The 15,818-nt window shown below is 38.7% G+C and overlaps 1 protein-coding gene across 5 annotated transcripts in view; it reads right to left on the bottom strand.

Annotated features, from left to right (window-relative positions):
• PDE1A (phosphodiesterase 1A) overlaps positions 1-15,818 on the bottom strand; it is a 267,331-nt gene that overhangs the window by 200,371 nt on the left and 51,142 nt on the right. Inside the window, exon 1 of one of the 5 annotated variants that reach the window (XM_054044524.1) lies at positions 4,186-4,581. The exons of the other annotated variants lie outside the window; for them this stretch is intronic. Coding sequence (XP_053900499.1) covers positions 4,186-4,238 — 53 coding nt within the window. The 5' untranslated portion in view covers positions 4,239-4,581. Of the gene's footprint in view, positions 1-4,185; positions 4,582-15,818 lie in introns of those variants that run through there. 5 annotated transcript variants of the gene reach the window in all.

Below are 15,818 nucleotides of genomic sequence, written 5' to 3'. Positions count from 1 at the left end.
AGGAAAATATATTATCTAATTATTGGTGGATGAAAGACTAGATGTTTGTAGGCTCAGGCCATTCAGTTCAGAGTAAACATCCAAAGCACTGATGCTTTTCTAGGGAGAAAAGCAGAGTTTATAGTTAAGGTATTGAAATGGGTACCAGCAAACATGGGTTCTAGTCCCAGCTCAGACACAACTTCCTCTGTCACTGAACCTCCCTGTGTTTCAGTTTCCTCATCTGTATAATTGGAATAGTATTAGTCAGGCTCTCTGGGATGTGGGTATGTGTGGGAGGCATTGAGGTAGAGAGAGAAGTGTTGTAAAGATAAAGCATTTGTATTTTAAAAACACACTTAAATCCTTGAATCTAAGGTACTATATAACAAATGCAAATTCTTATTTATTACCCAACCTCCTTTATTCTGGAAGTCTCACAAGATCAAAGTTTCTTTGAAAGAATTTATTTCAGAAAGCATGGAGATACCAAAAGAACAGTATCTCCCATGGTACTGTGATCCTTCTGCTCCCAGTCTCAGGCAGGACCAGGAAAGCCAGAGTCACGTGAAGAAGAAGAAAAAAAAAAAAAGGTAAATGGTTTCCAACTGGGGAAAGGATTAGCTTCAATACACGCTTTGAGCAAAAATTTGGGTTGGTTTATATTTTCATTAAAATGACAGAAATTTGAGAATAAAAATACCTATTAGGTCATTTACTCCATGCCCTTGCCAGCACTGAATTTATTCCCTACAATGTATTTTATAAGGCTTTTTTCCAGTCCAGTTTTAAAAGTTGCAGCTATGGGGACCCAACTGCTTTTCTTGGGAAAGTTGATTTTGATTATTACCTGAAGTAATTCACCCACCCTACATGCACAAGATGTAGCAGATTTAGTAATAAATACTGAACGTCCTTGTAATGAATATTAGTATAAAAATAATGCATATCCAAGCCATGAGTTTTGTTATTTAAATTCCTTGTTCTGTTTATCAAACTGTTTTAATATTATGGGATAGGTGAATCTCAAAATATTTGGAAATTTGGTTTTGATAAGACTGCAAAATTTTGGAGGCTTATCTGAATGTCTTAGGTCTCGAAAGCTGTATGGAATTTTTAAAGAGTTCCCCACACATGCACATATATAAGAAATATTTGGTACTTTCCATTTCTGGCCCAGCTAGAGAGGACCACAAGACCAGCCTCTCTCTCATTTTAGTATCAAATGTGTGAAAATGAACTTGAAATTCTATTTCCTATTTATTTGTAGGCTTTAAGATGCATCAAGACCTCTAGAAGATATAATTCTCCTCCCTTATCCTGCTCAGAGTGTTATTTGTCATAAGGAATTAGTGACTGAAGGTTATTTGGGGGGCAAATATTCAATTTTATTCTTATTTTTAGCAGAACTGGTTTGTCCAGCCTTGTTTAACATTAATGTAATTGTACATCCATTGTGAATGCAACTTTAGTTAATAAGGAAAGTGTTTCATATGCACTTGTTAAGATCAACTATAGCTTTCAACAGTGGTGATTTGTATGTATTTTAAAGTGTCTGATAAAAATGAGAGACAGGGCATAGCCAGATAATACAATTTTTGTATTAATGGGGCTGATAGATCAACATGTTTTGAGGGGGAAAGTCTTTGAATGAATAATTAAGCTACCAACTTTATAGTCTGTACCTAACAAAATCATCTAATCTGTACTTTCAGAAATACCTGTTTTAAAAACTGTGGTCTAACACGTCACAGTTCTGGTGTATACGTACTTTGTTTCACAAGACAAATGGTCCCCAAATTTTGAAGGAAAATAAACACAACAAAAAAACCCACAGTTTAATAAATTTATAATTTTGCTAGAAATCGTCTCTATAAAGGCACTGAATTTATGGCTTATTACAACAAACAGTAACCCAATAACCCTCTTTTTTGTACTATGACTACAGGGGTTTTAACTGGCCACTTCAACTTGAATGGTCCCTTAGTTTAGTATAAGTAGTTAGCACATATTCTATCTGCTAAATCTTGAATTTGGCTGTGACACTCTTACTACCTTTCCCAGACCTGAAGAAGAGCTTTGTGTAGCTTGAAAGCTTGTCTCTCTCTCTCTCTCTCACCAACAGAAGTTGGTCCAATAAAAGATATAACCTCACCCACCCTATCTTCCTAATATCCTGGGACCAACATAGCTACAATATTTCATATGATAACATCTTTATTTCCTGCACATGACGATTTTTATGTTGCAAGGAGATTTTGTTCCTGTTTGGTCTTGACTGAGGGAACACTTAAATTTCTGTAGTATATACAGAGTTCCTGTCACTGAGAAATAATTGCTACTCAGTGAAATCTTAGGGTGCCGTCCATGTTAGGGTTTTTTAGTTCTACGGCCCTGAAGTTGCCAGCAGTAGCAATTAGCTGTTCATCATTTAGAACAAATTTGGGGGAATGGGTTTGAGTAGAAATGCTGAATAATAAAAGTAAAAAGTAATCAATAGAAATACTCTGTCCGTTTAGCATTTACTCCCAGAAGATGCTTTGGGAAAAATTCCATGAAGTAGCTACAGTAAACTACGTGTCTCTGACTTAGCTACACCAGCTTTGATCTCTGGCAGCAATTAAAGTCATCACAGAAGTGCTCTGAACATACCAGGAAAATATACTCATTCACCCATGACTATAATTGCTTCAAAAGAGAGTGAAGAATGTGTGTTTTAGACAACATTTGTCAAAGCTTATTGGATAATTACTGAGCATCTTAAAAATAATTATAGATGTATGAACAGATATATACTTGCCTGAAACTATTAATTTGAATGGAAAGGTGTCACATTAAGAAAATATTACACATTGTTTAATCTTCAGTCAAAACCTTTTTACATTAAAAATATTTGTCTGATCAAATAAATGCAACATATTCAGTTTTAGTCATCGTGAATATTGTGTGGAAAATCCACAAAATCCAAGTTATTCAAGTTTACGGGTGATATTCCAGCTATTTAATTTATACAATGCCTTAGAATGTTCTGATTTTCTGCTGGTATCATATTCTAAAGAATCCATCCCCTTCCTTCCCCCCAATATTTAAACAACAACAATAGAAAATCCTGGTACAAGTACTTGTCTGAATTTCCTCTGAAGCTCAGACACCAATTATTATTGCATTTGCATAGTTTATGACACCATTAAATTACAACCCTGTACATGCTATAGGGCCATCTATAATCTTATATTTATCTAGCATATCAACACTCTGGCTACAATACCCTATCAATGTCATCATATTCCATCCAGTAGGATTGAGAGCTGTCTTTAGGGTGTCAGTAGTAATAAACAAAAGCGTGAACTATTGTAGCTTTATTTGTTTTTTACAGCCATGAATCCCTGTTCAAAGCAGTAGAAAAATGCTATTCCCATGCCAGTTCACTAGCTTTCAAGCTAGACAAGTCAGGAAGGAAGATAGGGGATTTTTGGAGTATATGATGATGTTAGCCAGATCTACACCAAAGGACCTTTACAACTAATTAAATATACCAGAAATCAGAAAGTAAAGAGATAAAATAAAAACAATCTCCTAAATTACCAGGATATTTCATAGATTAAAATATATATAGAAAAGATCACACAAAACACAAAACTAGTTCTGATTCATTAATCTATCTCCTTCCCCATCTGAATAATTATTCCTATGAGGTAGCTATAAAATGCATAGTTTAATCACATGTAGAACTTGGCTTTAAGTCCCTGTGAGCAAGCTACTTCACTCTAAAAGGTGTCTCATTTCCAGCATGAAAATTCTGCCATTCAGACATAATCAGCCAAACCAAGCAAGAACAATGTTCTGCATTTAAAAGGCTTAATAATTCAGAAAACATTCAGAGACTGCAGAGGCTTAGTAAATAAAAAAAGTTTTTCAAGTGTCATGCCTCTTTCACAAGGAAAATCTCACAAAAAAAAACTTGAAAAAGTTGATGAAGTTAAAAAAAAAAAAAAACTTCCACAAAGTTTCAATATAAGCTGAAAGAACAATTCCAAGTTACTAAAGCATCTAATGTTTTAGTGGGACACACCAAGTTAAACTTGAGGCTCAATCCATTGAACTATTTTCTTTGTTTCTGTATATTTATCAACTTAAGTTAATAAATAAGCATGTAGGGGGAAAGTCTGGAACATTTCAGTTCAAAGTAACAAGAGCATCACTTACCTAAAAATAGGTCTTTGGAGATGCTTTTTCTTGATTGTAACACAATCATCCATTTAAAGGGGGGGGAATGACTTCTTCCTGAAAATAACTCCAAAAAACCCAGCGAGTAATCTGGAAACTTGTTCTTAGCTACTGTGCTGCAGAGAGCACACAGAATGATTTTTTGGTGCTGGGGAAAGACTCCCTCCCTCTCTCTGACAGTTGAGCAAAAAAGGGCCATAGAGGCCACATAAGACAGGCACGTCTGTGCACTACCAAACCATGCAGGCTATGCAAAAACACTGGAGTCAAGTTGATCGAAGCAGGGAATTGTACTGGATTCCTTTCAGCTGTGGAAAGAAAATGTGAAACTTTGCCAAGTGTTACCCAGGTAAAAATGTGTTAGAGTATTCCAGCCATGAGAACACTTCTTGCACATGCTGGTCAAAGTCTTAAATGCAGTCTCTCTCTCTCTCTCTCAAACACGCTGTTCCGAGGCTCAACTTTTTCTTCAAAATAAAAGTTGTGCAGCTGCCTCAACATTCCCATGCGAGTACCTTCAGAAAGTTTGTTCTGCTAAAAGAACTGTATACAAATTAATGAAGACTGATGGATCTCGTTTGTGGGGCTGGCTCCACTTCAAGAAATCGTAATTATTTTACAATCTGGCTTTTATTCACTCTGAATGATGTGTGGATAATAACTATGCAAATTGAAGCACTACTCATAATTTTTGGCACTCATGACCTAATAACCTACAATTGGCTGAAGCAGAGTATGGTGTTTGCAGCTGGTGGAACCATTACTACACAGAACCAGACCTTCCCTACGTGAGCGAGGAAAAGAAAGACTGCTGAGTTCAGTTGACTACACTAATGCACCACCACTGTATGTACCAAAAGACTTCAGAGGATTCAAACAGATGAAACAAGATGCTAGGAGCTGACTGACATCAAACTAACATAAATCAGGAGGAACTTAAATGGTGGTAATGCAATTAAACTGGGGTAAGTGATATGGTAAAGAGGCCACAAAGAAAGCCATTGTAATTTTATTTTTTGTGACCTTAAGATTGATATCACACATGATTAAATTATACAATGTAACAAAACCAAATTAAATCAGGAAGGTGCCATAAATACAGCAGCACAACCAAATAGCAGGATAAGTCATGCCGAGATGTGTCCTAGATTTTTTTAAAAGTGTTTAGGTTAAAAAAAAAAAAAAAAAAAAAAAACACGTTGCATGTTAAAAATTATGAATTCTGCAAAATTCCCATGAAACAACAATACATATAATGACTTATTTCTCATTGACTTTTCATGGCATTTAGGCACCTAGCTACCATTAGTGCCTTTGAAAATCTCCTCCTAGATTGGATATTTCTTGTTTATAAAGCAGATCAGTAGTGTGAGGTGGGTTGGCCAGGGAACACACAGAAACTGATCCCCTCACTATGAAAGATTCTGTTTCTGCGTTAGCTGAATAATTTAAGCAGCAAATTTCTCTTATATGGAGAAAACCTAAGAGTATCTGCTGAGATCTTGGTCAGTCTTGCAGCCATCTAAAAAGGTCATACAGATGGCTCTTTCCAGTCATTCACCGTAATGCAGTATTTTCTCCTATAGTTAGACCCAGATGTAGAGAGGCGTATGGAATCCTCGGAGATCATCTAGACACCCTGTAACTTTGCATTAAAATCCAGCACCCTAAAATTCTCCCCCAACAGCTATAGCCCTGGACCACCCTGTCGGGGACAGGGTCACATTGTGGAGGGGGATTCATTTCAGATGGAATGAGTATAATTTACTTGTGAAATGCCTGTGTGGCTTAGAAAAGAATTATGCCAAAATGAGTTCATTCCCCAACCCCAACAACATATGTGGAGGAACTTCAATGAGATCACAGAAGGGACAGATTGTCACCAGAGTGGCAAGGTCATCCTCCAAGCTCAGCAACTCCCACCTGCGTCCATCAGGTAAGGTTGGCCAAAAAATGTGTCAAAAATATTTGACAGAAAATTTAGATTTTGATTTAAAAACATCTTTCATAAGAACTGTCTGCTTTCCATGGAAAATTTAAACTTTGTGGGTGGATTAAATGATAAATATTATTGTTATTATTAATAAATACAATAAAAATAATAGAGGAACATCCAAAACCCAAAAAGTTTCAATTTGAAAATGCCACTCTGATGCCTCATGGAAGTTGTAGTTCAACTGCCTCATGTTACCATTCTCCTCTATGCAACTGGACCTCATCTCCCATGATTCATCACAGACAGGGATTCCCTTTGTGCAATCCAAAGCCTCACCAAGAGAGGAGACCGTGGTGTATCATCAGAGATGTAGTCCTGCTAGGAAACCAAACCCATAGGGGAGAATGGGGACATGAGGCACCTTGGTAACATTTCCAAATTGTATATTTCAGTTTTCATTTCAAAGTTTTTGACAAAGATGTTCAGTTTTTTTATTTTTCACCGAAAAGTCTAAATTTTCCACAGGGGAAAACCCCCAAAATATTTTCTGACCAGCTCTATCCATTAGGTTTTATCTTCCCTCACCTACCTGCTTCCACATAATTAGATGCAAAAATTTGGATTTAGCTACTTAACTAGAAGCATCTGCATTTGACATTTTGGGCTTTAATCCATTGAGTGTCATAGTTTTTGTTTAGCATCCATAGGAATTTACAGGTGTTAAAAACTTCCCCATATTGTTCACTAATAGATATAATTGGAATTAGATTTTTTTAAAGTCTATTTTCTGGAATAATTAACAATAGCAATGGATTTCTACACTCATCTTTAAAAAAAGCCCACATGTCTGAAATAGAAAAGATTTAAATGAGATTTATTACGAGAATACCATCTCATCTTTCACTTCAGTACTTTGCCACAGATTCTGTTTAATCAATGCATAGCGGAAGTCAGTCTTTAATACGTAAATGAAAAAAATATTAGAATAGTCAATCAGTGGTACTGTACCTTGCACAGCCTTTAACAAATGTGTAGGTGGATATGCCATGTGCACAGGGAGTGAAATTCACTCCACCTGCACAAAGCCTGAGTATTCGACTTCTATGTGGGGAAGGAAATATGGAGGCGCTAGGGAGGTGAAACTCACCTACCCAATCTAGGGTCACCGTATGGGGCTGCCTTGCCGTACTTGAGCTAGAATAGTAGTCACAGCCTGTCCTCGCTAGTTGCGCTGGGCTCATGGGATACATTAGGATCCACAGCCCCTCGGCTGGCCTGCTCCGAAACATCCCCCAGACTGTACCTAACTGGTCCTTCTGCACTGACGTTGCATAGCCATGCAGCTGGTTGTCCTCTGGCACAGCCCCCTTGTAAGGTTTAAGTGACATGGGGGACTTTGTGCTAGCCCTGCATGCCAAGGGTAAATTTTATTCCAAGTGCAACATACTCAACATGACATTTGCTATATCGCACTACTGTCCATAAATGTTTTAGGAATTCAGTTATAGCTACCCATATTCCTCAATAGGATTCATCAAGCCACAGATCGGATTCATGATGTTTTATCACCCAACAGCTCTACTATGTTTGCATTAAGCTTATAGTACTCAAAGTACACACATGTGTAGGACATCCTCAATTTATTTCTGTGTGTTGATGTTAGCAAATGGAAAAAGACATTCTGAAACTTAACCTAATGACCTCCCCAACTTTGCGCAACTAGGCAGTACGGTAGATAGTTGTGACTCATCCAAGCTCTGGATAGAAAAGTTTGCAAACTATTTACGATTGCAGTATATGTGGTAAAGGTGTCTAAGATCTGGCTTTCTTTTTCACCTTTCATAAATATGAATTATACAATTCTCACTCACAGACACACAGACAGAGCAGAGGCTTACATCAAAGCCATCACGTAAGACATTTAATTTCCCTGCTAAGACTTTCCTGCTCATACAGGAGCACAGCGGCTTTGGTTTATGGGATTTCAAAACCCTTTATTCTTGTTTTTTGTTTCAGATTTGCATAAGCCTAAATATTCAAAGCAAAGCTCCACAAAAATTGATGCAACTGTTTCATAATGAGACCTGTGAATTTGGTTTTTACATCCTCGTGAGCTCCCTGCTGCCACCTTGTGTGGAAGGAACCTGACGTTCTGCAAGCCTGCCCCATCATCCTAACCGTGGGGCTGTTTGGGGAACAGGAAGTCATCATCTATCATACTCTGGAGGAGAGGGGAATGACAAAGTGGCTCCCTGGGATCCCCAAGTGCCAAAGGCAAGAATCTTTGGGTGGGAAGGTGAGACTGGGACCTGGAGCCCAAAACCAGAGTCACCAGATGGTGATATTACAGTCTTACCTACTATATCTATGTAACAGACTGCATAGGCAGTCAGAGAAATGCCTGTCATTTTGTGGTTCAGTTCTTTTTAGAAGAGGAGCATATACAGGTAAAGTCTATTTACTATCCTAACCTATCTCATACTCAGCCAGTTCTTAGCTGTAGAGCTGGTGAAAATTTACTCCAGCAAGGAAAACCACATTATTATACGATCAGGAAGCCTGTAAGTGCAGAAGCAGCCTGAGAAAAAGGCAAGTGGCCATGATTATGATGTTTGACGGTGGCCAGTTACCCAGGATGAACTGGGAAAGGATGAACCTTCCTAATGGGGGGCAGAAGTTCTGAGAGCATGCAGCAGTCCTTTTAAAGTGCTCCCTTAAATCCAGAGATCAGGGGAAACAATGCAATTAGCTGCTAATGTGGGTCCGAGAGAAAGCTAGATACATTTTAATACATATATTGTAATAGACCAAGTGGTCTATCAGTCAATTTGATAAATGTACCTACTCAAAAGCTAAATCAACACCCACAATATGTCATTTTCTAACAAAAATGCAAGGTTCAAGCTTTCAGCCACTTTTGCCTCTCTTGGAGTCTAGGGCTGCTAGAGCTCAAGATTGAATTAACAGTGAAAATGTCTCACCCCCACCACCAATATATTGCTTGTTTTTGGAATCAAACAACTTGGTGTTAACAGGCACTGCAACGTGCAGGGACAAGCAGGACTCAAACTGACTGTAATCAGCCATGGCAAAAGACAGAGGCACCATCAGTGTCTCTCTGAATTTCAAGTTATTCATGCTGGGAATGACAGTGAGAAACAACCAAGTTTTATTGTATCTAGTACCAACTAGCCAAAAAGACACAGTAACATTTTTTGGTGTCTAGGCAACTTAGCCTAGGTCCCTCTTACTTTTTTCTTTCTTTCTGTGGGAAAGAGGCCCTTTTGAAAAATTTACCCATAAGGAAAAAAATATCAAGTACTAGGTCATGGATTAAAGCAGTTTCTTGGAAAACACAACAAATACTACAAGCAACACACTTCAAAGCTGGGCCACATCTACACTTTACAACCATTGTTACTACCCACCCACCCACCCTGAACAAGGCAAGAATAAGAATTTCTCCCAGTGGTTTCTTGCCAGTCTGTATCATGATACATTATAGATTCTTTCAAGTGAGCAAAGCTCACTGAAAATCTTTTGATATCTTGAACCAGAACAGCATTCTTTTCCAATCAATATTTGTCTGTCTTCAAACTAACTACATACCACTGTACTCAACAATGGATAACGATAGTCTATTCATTTCCTTGGAACCCACCTGCAACTTGCTGTAGGACCCAATCTTGTTCCTGTCTGATCACGAGGGCCATTGAAAGGTGGGTGTTTTTTGGGTGCCAAAAGCCTGTTAGAGTTAGCTGCAATTATGTGGTAATGAGGAGCGGTGGCCCAGATTCCAGGGCAATACACTGTAAAATATGCACCGTTTATGCTCCTGCTGACGCCAGTGAAGATGGACTATTGGCTATTGAAGTCAGTCACTTGTCAGTGTGAATAACTTTTCTGAAGAACATTTTCATTACTTTATTTTTATTTATTAGGATTTTGTCAGTTTTCATTAGGATTTTATACTTGGCATTTTTAGTGGTGAGGAAAAGTAAGGGGAGGGAAGGGTTGGAGGGGAGAGACAGCGGGAAAGAGAAAATTCCTTTGGGATTTAGGATGCTAAAATAGTTCTGGGATACACAAGTCAAAACTTGGCATTCCTGGCTCTGAGCCAGTGCAATATTATTATTGGCCAGGGTGGACAAAATTTCAGTCTTTACTGGAATACATTATAATTGTTTTGCCATATGCTTTCTAAATGCAGACATATAATGATGTCTGTATACTGAACATTATAACTTCGGAGTAAAGATGATATCTTGTTAAAGGGTCAGAAAATATCCTTATTCAGTACAGACAGGCTACAGAATATGAAGTTAAAATAATGCTAATAATAAAGATACTGATTACAACATAAAATGACAGTATCACTATGTAATACCATTTTTGAAAGAACAAAGAATTTAAGGGTCCCCCCCAGAGGTAATATTGACACATACTATACATCTAATGACAGAGGGGGGGAATGGCCATATTGCACAGAAATAACCTTTTCAATAACAGCCAAATGCTAATGAATCTAAAGGGAAGAAGGCAAAATTAAAGAGAAGAAATTGATGTGTTACTACTGTGTATGGTGTCCCGCAATCACAGTACATAGTTTCTGCCCCTTTTACAGTGGTCACCATTTGAAAAACTAGCCAGCTGCTACTACCAACAATAATGGGCATAGCGTTTACCGCTGTGAGCTGCTCCAGCTCTTTTTGATGGGATAGATTGAGATATTACGCACCATACTAGCTAAGTATTTGTACAATTTGGGTTCATAGGTAACTAAATAGCTACCTCAGTATTTACAGTATTCCCTTTAGTAAATAAGGAAATTTAAGTAACACTGCCAGTACTAACACATATTTAAGGCAAAACTGGCTAGCTTTTCATGGTAACTACAAAACCTGAAACAGTACAAAACATTCTACAGTGCATTTGGCAAAACACAATAAAACAGATCAGATCATGACTGATGTGTGACAGACAAGCAAAGACCAAAAGACTGTCTAGCATCACAAAAAACCACTGGGTTAAATCACTATGAAAAAACAAAGTTAGTTACGAAAAATGAGAACGCCAAGAACTCCCACCTCAAGCATTAAGTTAGAAAGCAAAGAAATGTGAGTCAGTTCATGTACATTGGTAGTCACTTGCAAGCCAATGGAGATGTCCATAAGAAAATAATGTCACAAATTAGCAAGGCAGTAGCCTATCTTAGACAAGATTATGGTTACTGAAAAATCTACAGCTTAAAGACTAAACGACAAATCTTCAACTAAATTGTTATTTCCATCTTAATATAGTGATGAGAAAGCTGGAAATCCACTAAAGGGACAGCTAGACATCAAGAGGCTTTCAAAAGCAAATACCTCAGGAAAGCCCTAGGTAAGAAATGGAATGAAATTATAACAAAATGCCAAGATGCGTCCGAAAGTTAAATGACCCCTTATCTCCACAGTTATCCAGAAAAGAAGATGGAAATATTGGGGACACGTTAAGAATGAAGTCGGAGCATGTGTCATGGCATCTGGAAGAACATGCAAAAGGGGCTGGCAGGAGGAATTCCTCCATCGAGCAGTATTCAGAGGGGAAAACCACTTATGGGACTTAACATAGAAGACAAGCAAAAAGCAGCTCAGGAAAGATAGCTTTGGAGGAGCCTTGTTGGTTCTATAAGCCACATTTGTTGGTGCAGAAAGGATTCAGATTCAGAGATCAGTGACGCTAGCACCAAACCAAATTATAGGGTCTCGCTTTTAAACAAAGTTGAGAGTCCTCTTTCACATCAGTTCTCACTCTACTTGGCAGGAGTTCACACCTATATCACTTGTCTTATCAAGTCCATAGATTATTATCCTTAACCAAGGGTCCAAATCCTTCAGCCCATGGCTGTAGTTGAGAGGAAGTTATGCCTGAAGTAGGAACTTCAGGTAAAGGATATTAAACAATCCGTTATATCCCAGTGATGCCATAGCAAGTGACATGGGAGAATTACATAATCCTTTCTATTTAGTGGTACATGAAAAATTCAAAGCACAGGAAAGTATGTCTAACATTTTAGACAATTTCTCTTCAGATAACTTGCTATAGGATCTTATTCCACCGCTTGATTTGAGACTAACAAACATTTTTAGAGCTAACAATCACTGCCTCAGATTTTTAAAAAAATGCATCTGTGACCCATCTGGGACTAATCTGAGTTTCACTGGATAAAATTTCTGCACAGATACTGAAAAGTTCTGCTTTTAATCATCAAATTTCCAGCATCTAGTTGACAAACATGGGAGATAGCTGGAAAAGTATGAACACATTTTACCAGAGAACAGATGATGATCTGAGAGTTGCTGCTAGAGTGTCTTTTCGGGCAACTCTTTGTTCTTTGGCCCCGCTGCCACTACCAAGGAATGGCAATCAAAAAAGAAACAGCAGCAGAAACTCTAAAGGTGAATGAGCCTTCTAGTGAAACTCACTCTCTGGAACAGCATCACTAAGAACAAACATCAGAGCATTGTCACCTTGCTTGTTTCTAAAAATTAATTTAGACACCTTGAAAGCTGCCATTGCTACTTTTTGCAGGCCTATGAATAGTGGTAAATTGACACAAAGGGTCCAACCCCACCCTCAGATATGTGATATAACCATAAATGAACATAAATCCAGTGCGTGATTATGAAATCTGTACGTATATCAACATTTTGATCACACCCATCTTTCTATTCAAAAGTATTCTTAAGACATATTGAACACTAATGATTTTAAAAATAATTTCTCTATCTATCTTGGCTCTTGCATGGGCCCCGTGGTTGGTTCCCAAATGCAAGCACTGCACAGATTTTACATCTTTCATTTTACATTTGAAATAATATATCACTTTTGTTGTATTAACAAGTCACCGCCTCCTACCACTTATTCAAATCTCTTTAAAGCCCACTTCTGTCATGTTGCCAATAAGAAGTGATCTTGGAATAATTGTGGGTGACAACAACTGGTATTCTCTCTTGGGTTTTCAGGTGCATTTGTGTCCCTTTAAGCCTTGATCTTGCAAATGACTGCATGCGGGCAGATCCCATCACCATTTGTAGGATCAGGTCCTTAGTCTGTAAGCCCTTGAGGGCAGGGACTGGATCTATTTTTGTACAGTATACAGCACTGGATACACTGTCCACATTAAAAGAAGAACAGGAGTACTTGTGGCACCTTAGAGACTAACTAATGTTAGTCTCTAAGGTGCCACAAGTACTCCTGTTTTTCTTTTTGCGGATACAGACTAACACGGCTGCTACTCTGAAACCTGTCCACATTAAATAAGTTATTGGAAATCATAAGTGTGAATTTGTTCTGCTAAATTTGAGTAAGTATTCTTAATTTCAGTGGACCTAGGTCTCAGTTACACTAAGGCCCCTTTATATTACTCTGGTAGCATGTGTTTTTACCCACTTTACAACTCCCTTAACACTACTGAATGGGGTAAAGTGTAAGTGAGAATCAGGTCCTGCAGCTTCCAAACCCAAGTGATATTTACATAGTATATTCAGACAGCCTTCCATTATTACAAAAATTGCTTTTAAATATCAAGATTTCATGCAAGAACTCAATGGTGGTAATTATCACTTAACGCTTACCCTTCCAGATCTCTTTCCCCAAACTTGCAATCTCTAAAACAGTGGTAAGATGCCAACATTTTAACAAGGGGCTCCCTCAAATGTTTTCCACCTAATTTGGTGACACATCTGTATAAAACAAACCTTCTACCTTCCAAAACCATCTATTAATACAATTCACATTCTGAACTTCTCCTCACCCCCACAAAAATAATTCATCTAGCAGTTCTATAGTCCTCCCCAAATTCAACAGTCTTTCCACCCCCCTCCTTTGTGACAGTGTTTTCTGCTCCTCGGCGCATCCCTATCTGGCAGTTGTTCTTAACAGTAGCAGCACTGGTGACAGGTAGGCACCATGCAACCTCTGATGACAGTGGTGTTGCCAGGTGACTCATCCTGTATGGGGTGGTTGGTTGGATAGCAGGCTCCTCTGGTGTGGGTTTGGGGATCCCTTAGGAATGGCTCCCCTTTTATTCCTGAAGTGCGCAAGTCTCCCTATCTGCTTTTGTGGAGGAGCAAGTATCCCTTGGCACATAGGAAAAGGAAGGCTAGGATGAGATGGTTTCACCTGGCTGGTCTAGGGCAGGTAATGGGTTTCTAGGCTCCCTCCCATTTCTTCAGATTCCAAGCAGGATGGAGAGGGACAGGCAGTCACTAGCTGGGGAAAGCGGCAGGCTGCAATCTCAGTAGAACTCGCACTCAATGCAATAAAGCTCAGCCCCATACCTTCCATATGCTGGAGCAGCTGCTGGATGAGGGGGGACTACAGGGTGCACTCCTAAAAGTGCAGCTAGGCACAAAAGAAAAGTTCCCCTTGTAGTAGCTGCCATGTCTGCGTCAATGGTGGGAGTGCCTACTGCCTGAGTAAGCAACAACCAGCCCAGTTCCAGCCTCAGAGAGGAACAATAATTTTAACAAGCAGGGCAGGCCTTAGTATTTTGGGGTGTGCTGTGTGTTCCAATGGCTGGCATATCTTCCCTCAACAAAACTAATTGCTGTCCACCATGGTCAGACCATGCACAGAGCTATCTTGAGGATTAGGGTGAAGGTGCGAGACAACTGTTTGGAATATACCTCAAACTTAATTGACTAACATAAAAATATGATCGTGAGTGAAGGGGGAGGGGAAATCTTCAGGATTCTCCAGCCTCCTGCTGCAGAAATGGAGCCTAGCTGCTTCTTATCGTCAGTCCTCCCAAAAGGATTATATTTTCAGGCTACCTTCACAAGGAAAAGGCCTAGAATCTTCCTTGAAATGAAGGCTGATATTTCTCCTTCCTGGAGACCCCAGGGAAGCTCTCTCATGAAAGGGTTCCAGCTGACCATGCTTGTGTTCATCACCGATGAGTTCCTTAGGACAAATTCCTAAACTCTGTCCAGGGTCAGTACTTCCCGGGTCTAATCAATCATTTTAGTGCATCAGTGCACAAAAAACAGGCCCTAACTCTCACCTTTTTGAGACGGTTCGAACATTTGCAAGCAATGAAAAATAAAAAAGGACCTGACCAGAGAAAGTTAAACATACCAAACATGTTTCAGTTTATAAACAATGAATGAGTCATTGTTTCCTTCATGCTCTCCACTTGGATTTCTTGCTCGTTTTTCCCCTCTTGGAAATCTTTGTTCATTCATATTTTCAGAATCACATTTCAGAAAATCAGTGTCTGCATTGTTTTAACCACACACTGAATGGGATTACTTAAATGAGCAGATTTCATAGCTTCTGGAAGAGAGCATGCTGTACCAGCACCCCTCCATGATGCAGGCTAATTAATTGTTCTTGTCTCCTGCAGCTTTTAATGTGGGTACAATATAATTGGTTTTATTACTCATACTTTTATTTTTCATATGAATTTAGTGCTCATATAAATTGTTAGATTGACAGTCTCGGAGAATGGAGACTTTTGCTTATCCAGCAAACAGGTACACAGTAACAGTGCAAACTTCTCTACATGGCCTATCAACATGCCTTGTCCCTAGTGCAGAACAACATTTTTCTGATAGTTTTCCCATCAATAAACAGACTTTTTTTAAAAAAATTAAAGTTTTAATGAAAAAATAAGAACTTTATTCACAAC

The sequence above is a fragment of the Malaclemys terrapin genome, chromosome 11, assembly GCF_027887155.1.
Source record: "Malaclemys terrapin pileata isolate rMalTer1 chromosome 11, rMalTer1.hap1, whole genome shotgun sequence".
NCBI classification, from domain to species: Eukaryota; Metazoa; Chordata; order Testudines; family Emydidae; genus Malaclemys; species Malaclemys terrapin.
Note: the sequence above shows the minus strand (reverse complement) of the source record. Positions and strands in the feature narration are given on the sequence as shown.